The sequence below is a fragment of the Ursus americanus genome, chromosome 17 (assembly GCF_024610735.1).
Source record: "Ursus americanus isolate L20-20 chromosome 17, mUrsAme1.1.p, whole genome shotgun sequence".
Taxonomy (NCBI): domain Eukaryota; kingdom Metazoa; phylum Chordata; class Mammalia; order Carnivora; family Ursidae; genus Ursus; species Ursus americanus.
The window spans coordinates 17,191,993-17,208,103 of NC_142143.1; the positions used below are offsets into that span (position 1 = coordinate 17,191,993).

At 50.4% G+C, this 16,111-nt stretch overlaps 2 protein-coding genes across 7 annotated transcripts in view; both read right to left on the reverse strand.

The window, feature by feature from the left end:
• The window catches only part of CHST11 (carbohydrate sulfotransferase 11), a 259,986-nt gene extending 246,400 nt beyond the window's left edge, over positions 1-13,586 (reverse strand). Inside the window, exon 1 of one of the 3 annotated variants that reach the window (XM_087868800.1) lies at positions 13,536-13,586. Coding sequence is in view for 2 of the 3 variants with exons in the window: in XM_045780064.2 (XP_045636020.1) it covers positions 3,545-3,662 (118 nt within the window). In the remaining variant the exon portion in view is untranslated. Of the gene's footprint in view, positions 1-3,544; positions 4,885-13,535 lie in introns of those variants that run through there. The other 2 variants (XM_045780066.2, XM_045780064.2) reach the window with 2 other exon arrangements.
• Positions 13,587-13,696: 110 nt separating this feature from the next.
• The window catches only part of TXNRD1 (thioredoxin reductase 1), a 188,624-nt gene continuing 186,209 nt past the window's right edge, over positions 13,697-16,111 (reverse strand). For all 4 annotated transcript variants that reach the window (XM_087868798.1, XM_087868794.1, XM_087868797.1 and 1 more), the window contains one exon: positions 13,697-13,715. In XM_087868798.1, the coding sequence (XP_087724924.1) occupies positions 13,712-13,715 (4 nt within the window). In that variant the 3' untranslated portion in view covers positions 13,697-13,711. The remainder of the gene's footprint in view (positions 13,716-16,111) is intronic.

Below are 16,111 nucleotides of genomic sequence, written 5' to 3' on the forward strand. Positions count from 1 at the left end.
TAGGCCTTGGGAAATGCTCTGTCTGGTGCATGAGGACTTAAACCAAATCCATGTCTGCAGGGGGGTCTCAGAGACCAGGAAGGCAAGGAAGCGTCCCCACCAGAATAGATCCAGACTCAAGGAAAGGGCACTCTTGGCAAGGCTTGACAACCTTCCTGAAAACCAGAGAATTGGTCTTCTAGGGTTGAGCCACTTCATACTTTCATCCAGCAAATATTTTATTGAGAGCCTACTATGTGTCAGGCACTGTGCAAAACATGGGAATTAGAATGGGGCCTAACACCTGATCCCAGGGAGCCTGGCTGGCTCAGTACGTGGAGCGTGCAACTCTTGATCTCAGGGATGTGAGTCCAGGCCCCACGCTAGGTGTAGAGATTACTTAAAACTAAAATCTTAAAACAAAAAACAAAAACAAAAAAAACCCTGATTGAAACGAAGACTATTAACTCAGAGTGTCACAGATCTAAAGAAACCTGCCTTCCTGACAAGGCCCACTTCTGCTGAATGCTCCGATCAAATGAAAGATCAGCTACTCAAGTTTAGGAATTGCCCCAGTTTATGAATTAGAAAGTACAAAAGACAATGGGCCCCAGATTAGAATCAGAGGGAGAGACAACCAGCCCTCCCCATCACCAGCGGTCTCCCTTCTTCTTTCTCTCCCTCCTCTCACACTCCAGGTGTTCCCTAGCCACAAAAGAAGCTGGGAATCCATTTCTTTGGGAATACTATTTTTCTATTTCAGGTACAGGTACGTGGAACTCCTGCCAGAGGGCTCCAAATTTTTAGCAACACAATCTGTGCCATGCTGCGGTCCCTTCTGCCTCTCCCTGGGTGATCTGGAAAGACTGAAACTGCAGAGCCCAGCCAAAGGATCATCCCACCATTACCCTGAATCCAAGAAGAAAAGATCAGCTCACTTTTAAGGAAATTCAAAGCGGTAGAAAAGATGTAGCATTAGCTGTCATCGGTGATGTTTAATGTCAGTAAAGTGGAACAAAATGGGAAAAAAGGAAAGGAAAATGTTTAATAGTAATTTCAAACCATATTTTTACGTCCCGTGTCATAATAAACTGTTGGCATGGAGTCTTTGTGGAACCATGTGTAATTCAAAATAAGGAAGATCTTTCTATTGAACCGTCTTCAGGTCTATATTCAACAGAAGGTACTGAAAGTAGGACTGGCTAATGGGGGGGGGGTCAGAAGAGCATACTCATAGAGATATGAATAATAAACAAATGCCATTTCTTGGGAGGAAATGGGACCAAGAAGGGAAGCAAGGGCTGAGAAAAGAGGATCAAGGGTCAAGGACAGAGGATCCTTATCAGGACACCCTTAGAGAAAGTTCTGTCCCTGATTCCCAAACGCTAGACCAAAAAGTCCAGTGCCACTTTCAAGCCAACATTGTAAACCAGGGCTGGAAATTTTAGCAAAGTGCCAATTACAAGTTGGAACTTTCTTCCTGGTGTCTCTAGTTAGAAAGTTATTTCCTGATTCTCGGGCAAGAAAAGCAAATCCTGGCTGCATGAAAAGTATGGATGGCGGTGGTATTATTAGTTAGTATTTCCCCAGACAACTAACAGGTACAGAGAAGTTAAAGTGCATTCCGGATGAGTCTAAGATCCATCCCTGTTCCAGGCATTTCTGCAGAGAACTACCTGGCACGTTCCATCCAGGCAAAATTTTAAGTGACCTAAACACATGACTAAAGTCTAGACCAAATCATTTGGCCCTTTGTTTAAACTGGTGAGCCCCAGTGTACTTGCACACCACCCAGTCCCCCAGTCTCTGGGGCGGAGTCTGGCCTGGTCTCCAGGATGCCTCTGTCTGTCTGGCCCTGCCGGCTGCAGCCACCCCTGGCTGCCCAGAACATAAGCGAGGTCCATTTTTAAATTCCCTTAGAAGTTTCCCAACCACCGGTTTGGGTGAGGAGACAAACTGGGCTGCAGTTTGCTGACATGGAACTAAAAATACCCAACTGCAAACAAAAGCCATCTTTTACAAGGCTGGCTCGGATGTCCTGAGGTTACGTGTGGTAGTGTCAGACCATATCCTTGGCAGTGTGGCCGCCTTAACAACTGCTCCGGGTGGAGCGGGGAGCGCCGCACAGGGGCCGAGTGGTCTCCGCGCTGTCAAGGAAGCTCACACCGGCGGCCCGGCCTGATTGATGGAAAGAACAGGTTTATTCCTCTGCCACCCACCCAAACGCAGGCTAGAGATACACACTGAAAGGAGAACGCGGGGGGGGGGGGGCAAAAAGAAAAACACCAACCCCATCTCCCTGGAAGGAAATGTGTTTCCAGCTCCCTCCTTGCAATTATAAAAGCAAATTATTGCTGTGGCTATACTGAGAAAGGCAACTCGGAGGCGTAGAAAAAATGGATTTCGAAGCCAATGTGGCCCATCGGGGGCCTGCCGGGGATGAGGCGGGGTGGGGATACCACGGCTCCCCGGGGAGATCCGCGTCGCCCCGAAGCCTCCTTGGAAGGTTTTTACCTGTTGGGCTTGGGGGCCGAGCTGCGAACCCCCGGCCGCCGCGCTCGAAGGCGCTCGAAGGCGCTCCTCCCTTCCCAGGTCCCAAACTTTCCTTAGCGCCCCTTGGAAGGGGCGAGCCTCGATCCTCCCCCAGTCCACATTTCCGATGTGGAACTTGTCTACGCTCCCGAGGGCTGGGGGGGCAGGGGACTCACTGCCACAGACCCCGGGGGACCTCGGATGCTCGGAACGCAGGGGTCGGGGAAGCAACCTGACGGTCAGCCCAGGACCCGGCCAAAGTTTCCTTCAAAACTGCTGCGGCCAAGGCGTGACCCAGAGGCCCTAACCAGCGCAGGGCCGGGATAGCCGTCGGGGTGGGGGCGCAGGGTGAAGCAGACCCCAGGGCACCAGCCGCAAGGTCAATGCGGAGCCAGACCCCGGGGCAAACAGCGGGCGCCCGCCCCCTTCCCCAGCCTGGTGGAGGGGCAGCGCCGGGCACCCAACCTCTCCCTACACCTCCGCGCGCCGCCGAGCCCGGGACACGTGGGAGCCTAAGCCTCGGGCTCCCCAGCTCGCGGCAGGGACTGGCGACCTCGCCCTTCGCCCCCGAGCCCCCCACCCCGGAAAAGGCAATGCGCCCGGGCGCAGAGCGGCAGGCTCCCGGCGCCTCTTTCATCTTCGGATCGCGGCATCAGCGGGGAGTTGCGTTCTCTTCAAACCGACCCCCCACCACCAGCAGCTGCCCCCAACCTCTCTACCTTGCTCCGCTACCTCGCAGACAGACAGACAAGAGACACAAAGAAAAAAGGGAGGTGGGGGAAACAAACTACCGCCCCTCCTGCTCCCATCCTCCAGCCCGGAGCCGGGAGGAAGAAGAGGAAGGTGAGGACGTCTTCCCCCCTCCTCTGCATCCCGACTCGGCGACCCGGGCAGACCTGGCAGCAAGGAGCCCCGGGGTGGCTGAGAGGGAAGAGGTAAGGTTGGAAGAGGCAGAAACCCGGCGCCAGTGAGCGAGCGAGAGCGCGAGAGAGAAAAAAAATATCCAACAAAACCACGCTAACGCGCCCCCTACCTGGGTGCAACATACTTTGGAAATAGAAGATGACTAGGATAAAGGATCCCAAGCAAGTGGCCAGCACCATCCGGCAAATTCTGTTCATCCTCATCACTTCCAGCAGCGCCGGCTTCATGGCTTTGTCCTGGCTGCGGGGACCGGGGTGTCCGGGAGGCGCGCCCGAGGCGCAGGAGCCCGGACCCTGCCGCGCGGAGCGGAGCCCGGGAGGCGCAGGGCAGGGCTGGGCAGGGCTCGGGTGGGGGGACGATCGGGAGGGCTTCGCGGCCGCTCTCGGAGCCCCCAGCCCCGGGCAGGGGTATGGAAGGCGCCGGAGTTGTTCTGGAAGTGCCGAGATGCGTGGACCGCCGGCTGCGCGCTCCTGCGCCTCCTGCTGCTCCTCTCCGCCTCCCCGCCGCCGCCTCCGCTCCCGCCGGCGGCCGCCGCGCTGCCTCCTCGCGGGCCGGGCGGCTAGGGTGCGAGCGCTGATGGTGCCGCCGCCGCGCTGGCCGCTGTGGCTTTCGGACGGGCCCCCTCCCTCCTCTCCAAAGGCTACTTCATTGCGCTCCAATGATCTATATATTCCGGGCTGGGTTTTACCAAATGCAACTCGCAGCCCCCGGCGAGGGGAGGGCGCCCGCGGAGAGCCGGGAGGAGGGAGGGACCCGAGCGAGAGGGGCGGAGCGTCGCGCTCCCCCCGCCCCTACCCGGGAATTGGTCGCGTCCAGCTGTTTCCCGGGGAGTGCGGAGTGCGCGCCGCGCTCCCGCAGGGTCCCAAAAGCCCTCAGTCCCCGGCCGGGCTCGGCCGCCGTCTGGAGGTAGTGTCAGCGTTTCCATGACAAAACCCGGAGGAAAAAAATGCGAATAAACTCGACTCGGTGCTGCCACCCACTCCTGCCGGCGTTTGTGGAGGGAAGTGGCAGGGAACGGGTTGGGCACCGAGAGCGGAAAGGGGTCTGGGGATCCTCGATTATCTAAAATCCCTGGGCCGGGTGGTCGAGAAGTTGCTCCTAGCCCCCCCCCCCGGGGGGGGGGGCGAGTGCCCCTTTGCCGACGCTCAAAACGGCCGGTTTCGTTTTTCTTTCAAACCACAGCCTGGCTTGAACGCTGTTTTGGAAAGGAGTTACAACACGGCTCACTTGGGGTCAAGGTTAGGGAAACTGCACTACCCGCAGGGGTCAGGAGACAACTGAGCTTTCTCGGGGATTTACGCAGAGTCTCTCCGTCAACAAGGCAAAAGGGGCTTGCTTGCGGATTTTAAAACTCTGGCTTCCCAAAGGGTAGAGCTCCCTCCAAATCCTCCCAAGTACACTCCAGTCCCAGCAGGGGGAAGTGAGCGGTTGCCCCCCACGAAGTCATTGTCCTCCGAATCCAAACAACTGATGGAAAAAACCCAGCCGGCCTTACTTAGCATTGGCAGGTAAATGGAAAGATGGCGTTGCTTTCTTGTACTGTGGAAAGTAATTTAAAATTTCCAATCCCATGCATTTAAGTTGCGCAACAATCAAAGTGGATGCAGGCAAATAGGAGATCACTGGCTCACCTACCCTATTCTAACTTTGGAAAATCTGGCTACCTACCACGCAGAACCGAAGATCTTGTTCTTCTGCCCTTTGTGGTTTCTGTAAGCGAAGAGATAGGGGCTGCCGTGTCTTTTTATTTATTATTTTTTTGGAATTTTATTTTATTTATTTGAGAGAGAGCAGAAGCAGGGGGCGGGAGAGGCAGAGGGAGAAGCACATGCCCAACTGAGCAGGGAGCCTGATGAGGGGGTTGATCCCAGGACCCTGGGATCATGACCTGAGCTGAAGGGGGTGCTCAACAGACTGAGCCATCCAGGCACCCCATTTTTTATTTTCCTTATAAGGTTACATCAGGTTTTTAAAATTTAAAGGATTATTTAAATTCCAACAATAATATCTACGGGGGGGGAATGTTATTGTAAAGACTAACTTTTGTGTCAGATTATCAAATTGTTACTACTATTAGCTCAATTCATAATGAAATAAGATAATATGTCTTCCAATGCCTCTCACATAATAGGCACTTGATAAATGCTTACTAAATCTGAATGTAAGGCATCTTACCCTCTTCTCAATACATCAGACACAACTTGCAAACAGACCCATGCAGCAAAACCCACCTCTACCACCTCAGTTCCCTTCCCCCAGAGTTGCAAGGTAGGGAAAGGAACAGTCAGCAGCCTTGCCTTTGCTTACAGAAGACAATCAATTACAGCACAATATTTATGTAACTGGTATGTACTGTATTAATTTGTACGCACTTGTGAATGAGTTGCTTGCTACAGGCTGCAGAGCTGAACAAGCTCCAGAACAAAGTCATTCTTCACTGATTTTCCCTACAGGAAATTGGGGATGAGAGTTGAACACATGGCCACTCACCCCAACCAAGGCAGGGTTTCTTTGCAGGGAGCACGGTTAGATGAGCGCTTGCAACACTTTGCCTAGAATGTCAGCCTCTCATTTTAATTCCTGGTTTCACAGAGCAGGCAGGGATCACCCAATTGGCCTTTCACCATCCAGGGCAGAGACCACACTGTACCTGGACAAAAGTCCGGACATGCATAAGGCAGTCTGAGAAGTCACAGGACTGAGGAAGAAATCAGAAGTGTAATCTCTGGTGGGTCACAGAGGGTTGAGTTGACCCACATGATGGATAAGGTGGTGGGCCACGCCCCACATCCATTTTCGTATTTCTACATCAGTCGGGAATTGGCCCAAACATACAGGGATGGGTAAGGCTCTCATAGGTAAACTACCACCTCTTCCAAGAAGTCTTCCCTGATTTCTCACCTGAAGTAGCTTCTTTCCTCCTCGGTGCTCTGCGCACTAGGTCCAAACCCCTCTTGGGTCACTGTACCCACTCGGCTGGGTTTCATTCACCTCTGTCTCTCTCTAACCCTCAGCTTCATGACTGGCACTGGGTAGGTACAGCTAAGTCACAGATGGAGAAGAAATGCCTTCTTGGGTTACAAAGTTAAGTTAGATTGCTTTAGGGGTGAGGGAAAAGGTTTCATTTCTTGTCTCCCCCGTCACACTGTAAACTTCCCAACCTCAAATGGACTCATTGCTTTCTGTAAGTTTCTGTTCTAACAAAACTTTTTTTTTTTTTACCTCTTTTACTCATGCTACATGATAAAAATTGACCAGATAAAGCCCAGATAAGACTGAGGAGAAGGGAGAAGATTTGGAATTTTGAACTTTGAAGACAGGATAAAGAAGGACTTGCCTCTCAGATCAGGGTTTCTGTTTCCCCAGTATACCGGTCAGGACAGGCCAAGTGATGCTGCAATTTCAGTGGCTTAAGAAAACCAGGGCTTACATCTCACTCCACCATGTCTGCGGTGGGCCAGCAGAGGGGCTGTCCACGTGGTGTTTTTCAAGGATGAGGCCAAAGCAGCCCCCACCTAGAACAATGCTGGTTGCCATGCCTGAGGAGAGGAAGTCTCTGGAAGGCCTCGCTTGAACAATTCAGTGATCCAGCCCAGAAGAGGCACGTGTCACTTCTGTTCATCATTTATCAGTCAGAACTACTCACAGATGGCTCCATGTCACACCAAGGCCAGGAAGTCAGAGCCTAAAGCTTTTGGGGAACAGTCTTCCCAACTACAACCCCCAGTTGCTCTTCAGAACTTATTTTCCCTTATTTTTCTAATTCCCTTTAACCCAGAGAGCTCTGGGAAACCAGAACTGTGCTCATCCTAGGACCTGGCTAAAGCTTGCTTGATTGTTAAGCTTGAAATGTTCTGCCTGAACTAAATAACATGCAAACAGGGGCGCCTGGGTGGCTCCGTTGGTTAAGCGTCTGCCTTTGGCTCTCCCAGGGTCCTGGGATCGAGTCCCGCATCGGGCTTCCTACTCCGCAGGGAGCCTGCTTCTCCCTCTGCCTCTGCCTCTCTCTCTCTCTGTCTCTCATGAATAAATAAATAAAATCTTTAAAAATAAATAAATAAATAAAATGCAAATAAAATTGGGGCTGCCGCTTTCAAAGCCTGGTGTGGTCCTGAAAAATGTGTTAAGGGGAAAGTTCTATGTATATGGATGATCTTGGAAAACACACAGGCAAGGAAGAAATAGATGTGAAATCAGAATCCCAGCTCCTGTGTGCCATCAGCAGTGAGCCCACAGATATTCACCACGCAGGCCCCATACCTGCAGGCCGGGCTCGGCCTCGTTCCCGCGCACTACACCTTCAATGCACAGTCTTGTTGAGACCTTGCAGGACTGGCAGCCCTGCCCCTTTCTGCACTTGGGTGGAGAGGGAAGTGGGCCCAGGGCCCGGGGAGACAGAGAGCTCTTTAGCACCCTTGGGAAAGGGGGGCTTGCCTTCTGCCAACATCAGCCAGGGGCCCCCGACTGGCTCCTCTGAGGACTGGCCTTGCCCATTTGCATCCCTCCGGCACCTCGAGCACAAAGTACGCTCAGTTAACCAGAGCACAGTAAATATTTGTGGAGTGGAATCAAAAACCATTTGCCCACAGCGTGTGGTGACCTGAGGTGCAGATTTTCTACAGGTAGGTAAACCGCAGGTACACAACTGGGTTACTCATGACATAGCTCGGAGCGCAGACTCTTCTTCGCAAGCTTTCTGGAACAAAGTGTGGATGAAAGAAAGGAAGACAGAGAGGGCTAGGAGAAGGGAAAGAGACAGAGAAGACAAAAGTAGAGAGGAAGAAAAAGATGCGGGAGACAAAGGAGGCAGGAAGAAATCCCCCCCCCCCTACTCTGTTAACTGTCTGAGGCTACCTTTGCCCCTCTGCTCAGTTTAGGCCCCAGAGGCTCCTCTCCTTCCTTCCCAGAGGAGAGAGGGCTGCTGGACCCTAGGGCTCAACCCCACTCCCAACACCCCCTGTGTGGCCTCGTCCACCCTTCCCATCCACGCATAGCATGGAAATCAGATCCCAAGCTGCTCCTCCCTCCGGCAGGCCCTGGCCAACTTCCAAACTCCCATCCAGATGAGCCGGAAGGAAGCTCTCCAGCTCCCATCCCATGACCCGGCTGCCTCTGCCCACCCCCACGCCCAGCTCAGAAATGGTGACGGGGAGCTACCGCCGTCCACATGGCTCCCTTGGGCCGGGCCATGTTCTAGGCATTCTGTGTGCTTTCCCTCCCCACCTGCTTCCAGATGGGGGCCACTACTATCCTCGAGTTACAGAGGACACTGAGGCAGAGAACGGTGACATAACATACCCAGGGTCACACAGTGGTGTTGGCAGATTCAAGGTCACAAAGCCAGAGGGCAGGCAGCAGCAGGGGCTCTGGAGTCCGCTCTCTTCTCCTTGCTTGACCGCCAGTTGGGCTGGGACAGACCACGTGGACCTGTGTGACCCGAGGCCTTGATGGGCAGGACGCCAGAGAGAGGACATGGCACACGATGACTACTGGGTGCCTTCACTGCTTGTCTCCCTTGTCACCCCTGCTAGGCCCTCCGCGTGCCCCTGTGACCCATCCTGCCGGGCCCCCCACCTCCTGCTGCTCCTCAGAACATCAGCATCTCTCATGCACACCTTGACATCCATGGCCCAGTCATTTATGGAAAAGTTCACTTGTGTTTGTTCTCCTGTATCTTTCACTTCTCCACGACCCCTCCATTTCAAGCAGCTTCTTGCTACCTGCCTGAGGGATTTGATAAAAGACTTTCTTGGAGACAAATGTGAAACTATGGGAGAGAGAGTGCCAGGGAGAAAGGGGGGGGAGGCTTTGGGGGAGATTTCTGAAGGGGGGTGGGAGCACCTCCCACCCTGTGCCCAGGGAGGCAGAGGGCACCTGCAGTCACCAAGAGAGGCAGGAACCCGGCACAGTGGCCCCTGTGTCACCAGAGACTCCGGGGCCCCAAGCCTGGTAGGAAAGTCACAGAGCTTGGAGGACAAGAGCAGCAGACGCCTTGGAGGTGACTGGTACCCCCAGCGCATGACCAAAGGGCCTCCGATGCTTTGGTGATGAAGACACTGAGAACCTCTAACCGAAAACCTTACGATTTCTCACTCCCACGTGTGATTCAAAATAGAAATCATACCAAAGCAGGAAATACATAAGAAGAGAGCCAAGAAAGTTCATTTTTTTTCTGATTTTTTTTTCTCCCAGCTTTAACACATAAATAAAACCTATTAACTCTAGGTGTACAGTTTGCTGAGTTGAGGCAATTGGAAACGGTATATATAAACTCCAGGACTGCAATCGAGTTACAGAATATTTCCACGGTCCAGACAGTTCCCTCTTACCCGCCCTCCACCATCCATCTCCTGCCCAGACCCTGGCTTCAGGAAACCACTGATCATCCTTCTTTCACCTTTCACTATGGTTTTGTCTCTCCTACAATTTTTTTTTTTTAAACGTAGCCTGCACGCCCAGTGTGGAGCCCAATGCAGAGCTTGAACCCACAACCCTGAGATCAAGACCTGGGCTAAAGAGTCAGACACAACCAACTGAGCCCCCCACGTGCCCCTGCCTTTTCTGCAATCTATGGAAATGGAATCATGCTCTATGTAGCCTGCCATGGCTGGCTCCTTTCACTTAACAAAATTACTTTGAAATTCATTCACCTTAATACGGAATTCCTTTTTTATTGCTGAGCAGTATTCCACAGTGTGGATTCACCACAATCTGTTCATCCGTCCATCGGCCGACAGACATTTGCACGGTTGCCAGGTTTTAGCTAATAGGAGGAGCACTGCAAAGAACATTCGAGTGCAAATCTGCGTATGAACAAATGTATTCATTAACCTTGGGCAAATACCTAGGACACATTACAGGACATGGCCTACCTCTCCTCCAAAGTGACTGTTGTACCGTTTTTGCATCGCTACCAGCAAAGAAGGAGACTCTCCTATCCTCAATACCTGGTGTTGTCAAGTCTTTTTTATCTTAGCCATTCTACTGAACGTTTAATGATCTGTCACTTTCGTCTTAGCTGCATGTCCGTGATCACCAGTGATGTTAGCATCTTTTCATGTGTTTCTTAATCATTCCAAAATCTTCTGTTGTGAGGCGTTTGTCCAAATCTTTGGCACATTTTTAACCACTATTTATTTTCCTATGATCAGTTGTGATACTACTGAATTCTTCATATTTTCTGAATGCGAGCCCATTTTCAGATACGTGTTTTGCACATATCTGCTCTCAGTCTGCAGAACTGTGCCTTTTGAAGAGCAAAAGTTTTCAAAACTGAAGTCCATTTTAGTAAGTGTTTCTTTCATGGCTCGTGTTTCTGTGTTCTGTTAAAGAAACCTTGGCCTAACTCAATGCCACGAAGATTTTCTCCCATGTTCTCTTGCTGAAGCATTTATGTGGAAGTTCGAGCACTTACGTTAAGTCTTTGATCTATGTTGAGTGAAATTCGGCTGTCTGGCAAACATGGAGGCTCTCTTTTTTTTTTTTTTAATACCAGTTGTTCCAGCACCATTTTATACAATTCTTATTTTATCCCATGTTGTGCAATTAAAGCACGCCACATCAGGATATAATCCCCATGGGCATGGCGCAGTCCCCAAGACATTAATAATTGATACGGTTCCAAGGATGTTATAGAAATGAGGCCAGAAAACCCCAACTGATTTTGTCTGTTTCCCCTAGAAAATCCCTCGGGGTGTTCTCTAGTGTTGTCCCTTCGTCTGTATCATTTCACGAGTTGACAGAGGCAAAAGAGAGCAGCCATCTCCTCGGTCCACTGACAAACAAGAGGTTACATCACCGTAAAACCTCCATGGGCCCATTCTATGTCATTTACTAAGGGCCCGACTGGATAATCTAAGAAAGGCAAATGATAACAGCCCCCCTCACAAATTTGCAGGAACCGCTTAATTAATGTCTCTCAATCCTATGGTCTTTGAGCTCTGTGAGGGGAGGGCTGGGGCCCTGTCTCTATCGTGCCTAGTGTGATAGTGTTAACACAGGGCCATCTAGAAATACGTATTAAATGAGTGATATCACTTTTACCTGCAGCCTGGCAGAAATTATACAATATTGGCAAGACCCAGTGCTGGGAATGGTGTAGGGAAAAGAGAATCCTTATGTACTGATGGTGGAAGTGAATATAAATCAATACAACCTCAACAACACTTCTGGAAAGTGACCCAACAATAATGTGACGAAAATCACTAAGCCAATATATTGGCTGAAAGAATTTGAATACTCATGTCCTTAGCTGTGCCAAAATCACCTAAGGGCCTAGCAACTAGGGTTTGGTTTAAAAAGGTATAAAACCTCCATACGATGGAATACTCCAGCCACTACAAAAGAAATGACCGAACCAGTTAAAGACGTTACTACACAGTATGTACATATGCCCTTGCTTTTGTATAAATACATAAGCAAATCTAATTACATTCGTATCCAAATATACACATTTTATACAAGTACTAATGGTAGGTATTCCTGGGGGTTGAGATTTTTAAAATCAATTTACCATGTTGTCTAAGTAATTTTACAGAGTATGTATTATTTTAAAAAGGAAAAACATACAGCTATTTTCATTTTCAGAAGGAAAAAATGTCCTAATAAAAGGAGAAAATGTTTCTTAAATCATTAAAACCCAACTCAAGCCCTTACTTCCTCCGAGAAGCTTTCCCTGACACTTCAGCCTACAGAGGTATCTCCCTGCTTGTAAGATGCGAAGCCCTTCCTCTATAATTCAGCTCCTCTGCGCTGTCGAACGGCTGCAGAGTCACCTCGTGGGCTGTGCCCTGGCTCCTGGGCTGTACCTTGTAAGCTCGTGAAGGTTGATGTTGGGGGACCAGTTGCCACTGACCTGATGCAATGCTGGGCACACAACAGATGACCTGCAAGTTCTTGCCAATCACCTTCCTGATGCATTAGAATGGGCTCTGGGTCCCTCACCGCAGGCCAGACTCTGCTAAGCACATGACGTGCGCCACCCCTCATCCTCGCATCAATCACACGAGGCCGGCACGAGTCTCCCACTACACAGATGACAAGACTGAGCCTCTGGTAGATGAAGGGGCTCGCTCCCATTTGCATAGCTCGTAAGTGCCACATTATGTGGCTCCAAGACTCAGGCTTCAGTGTATCAACTATGTCTACAGGCTCTCCAGATGTCTAACAGAGCCTCCTCTGGACCTCCTATCAAGACCGTGCTGTATCAAGATCTACCCTTAACGGAGCTTGGGGGCGCAAGTGTGGGGGGTGGGCAATGAGGAGTTAAAGGAGAGCTTTTCAGGCCCTGCACTCACAGACATGCTCACTTTCAGAGTCTTTCGCGCCTGCAGGTCAAAGCTCCGTGAATTTTAAACCCGGGTTTCAGCATTCCCCCTGCCTGCCTCTCCTCTCTGCCTGCGCATAGCTGTTCAGACGGGAGGATGAGAGGAGTCTGTGTCAATGATTGCAGCAAACAATATTCATCTTTGTCCTTTTTTTGCCCCAGCGGGTAGTGAAAAACCATGCCTCTCAGACTTGTTTATGACCCTCTCTCTGGAGATGAAAGGACTCCTCTAAGCCTATTGACCCCAAAGTATTGTGAGGTGGCAGGGCATGAAAAAGAGGTATTATCCAAGTATTCAGGGCTAGAGATGTCTCCCCCTGAAACAGTCCCTTGTGTTACGCAGGCAGCCTGAAAAATAATTGTTAAATATTTGGCCCTGAAGTGCAAAGCTCCTGTTTGTCAAAGGAAAATGAACAAAACTAAACAGGAAATAAAAATATGGTGAAAATATTCGTTAGGAAAAAAAAAAGAGAGAGAGAGAAGGAGTTAAATTTCTTTGCTATTTGTAAAGAGTTCATGTGAACAACTAAGATAGGACCACTGAGACCCCAGTAGACACACGAACAAAAAACATGGATGGGATTTCTCATACATACAAAAAGGAAATATAAGTGGATAACAAAATATGGGGAAATGTTCAACCTCAATAATTAAAGAGAAGCAAACCAAAACAAGAAGACACTATTTCAGTCCAGCAAATCAGCAAAGGGTTTGTGATAAATGATACATTTCCCCTGACACTGGGAAGGGCAGAGTATAAAGGGGATACACTTACATTGCTGGTAGAAGCAACTGGAATGACCAGCTGAAACTACATGGAAGTACACGTGTCCTTTATCGAGCAATGGGGCTGAGGCACCAGGTGTGGTTACTGGGAGCGTGGGCTTTGGAGTCAGGCTGACCTAAACTTGCCATTGGCAAGTCACATAACGTCTTCGGGTCTCAGTTTCCTCATCTGTAAAGTGGGAATGATAATACATATTTTTTAGATTTGTTGCCAGGAACTACGCAGATCTAAGTCTGACCAATCAGAGGCACCCATAGTACGTTGAGTGAGGAACTGCTGATGTAGAAAAGCAGGGACGGCAGAGAATCCACTGTCGTGGTAGCACCACAAAATCCCATGGCCGTGGCAGTGGTGGCCTCTCTGGACTGACTGTGTACTGGGATTGTGGCGTTCCACCTCCCTTCTTCCTGCTGACTTTTTAGCTATCTCCTGGGCCTCTTAGCATTTCTCTGAGTCACCCCCCATCAATCCTTCGATAAATTCCTTCTCCACCTAAGCCACAGGTGGCTTCTGTTATTTGCCACTGAGAACTATGAACACACAGACTGCAAGGCGTGGACGGAGACGCAGCACCTATGGCTGCGCCACCAACGTCACAGGGGAATTGGCCACTTCCTCCCCTCCTGTGCCCCCTTCCTGCCAAGCAGTAAGGTGAAACGTGCCAGAAGCCAGCCAGCCTTGCTCTTCTAGACACATGGTGACTGGCATGCCCAAATGTGATGGGGGGCGACCTAAGAGAGGGATTCGGAGCCACGAGCGTGCACAGAGCACAGCACACCTCCAACCACCGCGCCACCGCTGTGACTGAATGGTCCTCCGAAATTCATGTGCAGATGCGTCAAGCCGGCGCGACTGCCGGACACAAGAGCTTTAAAAGGGGTATGAAGGTGGGGGCGCCTAGGTGGCAGCTGATTAAGTGTCCAACTCTTGATTTCAGTTCAGGTCATGACCTCAGGGTCATGAGATCCAGCCCCATGTCAAACTCCATGCTCAGTGGGGAGACCGCTTGGGATTCTGTCTCTCTCTGCCCCTCCCCCCATGCGCACACACGCGCGCGCGCTCTCTCTCAAATAAATAAATAAATCTTTATTTTTTTAATTTTATTTATTTATTTGAGAGAGAGAGAGCACATGAGTGGGGGTGAGGGGTAGAGGGAGAGGAAGAGGGAGAAGCAAACTCCCAGCAAGCAGGGAGCCCGATGCGGGGCTCAATCCCAGGACCCCAAGATCATGACCTGAGCCAAAGGCAGACGCTTAACCGACTGAGCCACCGAGGCGCCCCATAGATAAATCTTTAAAACAAAAGGGTTATTAAGGTTAAATGATAGTACATAAGTATGCAGCCCTAATCCAATAGGACAGGTGTCCTGATAAGAAGAGGCAGAGACCCTAGAGCTCGCTCTCTCTGGCATACTTGCAGAGGACAAGCCCTGGGAGGACACCAGGCTGCTGTCTACAAGCCAAGGAAAGAGACCTCCCAGAAATCAACCTTCCAGAACCTCAGTCTTGGACTTCTGGTCTCCAGAACCATGGGACAATAAATGTCCATTATTTAAGCCACAGAGTCTGTTACAGCGACCCAAGTAGACTAATAACACTGTGACTTTAGCTGAGCCCCTCTGGAGAGGATGCTTGTCATATCTACAGCCACCCAGCATCTTTGAGCACTGCAAGTCCCTCCCACTCCAGGGACGACCCAGAACGGAAGCCGGCTCCCAGCATGCCTTGCAGCTAAGATACAGCAAGTGACCTCGGCTCTACCCATCAGACGTACATGCCGTGTGGCAAAGGCAGAGCCCAAGAGTCTGGCTCTTTGGAGGAGCTGTGAATTCACAGGACCCTGTCCCACATTCATCCCCAGGAACCTTGGCGTCGGTGCCAAGTGACAGCGTATTCATTTTCTGTGGCACCCAAAACAAATCACCACACATTTGGTGGCTTCGAACTACAGAAATTTATGCTTTCACAGTTTTGGGGTCCAGTGGTCCAAAATCAGGGTATCGACAAGGCTGAGCTCCTTCTGAACACTCCAGAGTAGTTGCCTTCAATGGAGAACTCTGATTGACACATACTTGACTTTCCAGCCTCCCTTTTCCAAGTGGAAATTGCAAGGAATGATGCAGATTTCTATGTGAAAGAAGCCAATCTGAAAAGGCTGCACGCCGTAGGATTCCAACTACATGACATTCTGGAAAAGGCAAAACTATGGAGGCAGTGAAATGATCAATGGTTGCCAGGGCTTAGCAAGGAGGAAGGGCTGAATAGGCATAGCACAGAGGATTTTTAGGGCCGTGAAAACGTTCCATATGATACCATAATGATGAATATCTGTCATTCAGCATTTGTCCAAACCCATAGGATGTATACCACCAAGACTGAACCCGAACATAAACTATGCATTTGGGTGAGGATGATGTGTCGCGCGTAGCTTCACTGATTGTAATAAAAGTCCCACGCTGCTGGGGAATGTTGGCAATGGCGAGGCTGTGTGTGTCTGGGGGCAGGGATGTATGGGAAATCTCTGTATCTTCCCCTCAGTTTTGCTGTGAACCTTAAACTGCTCTA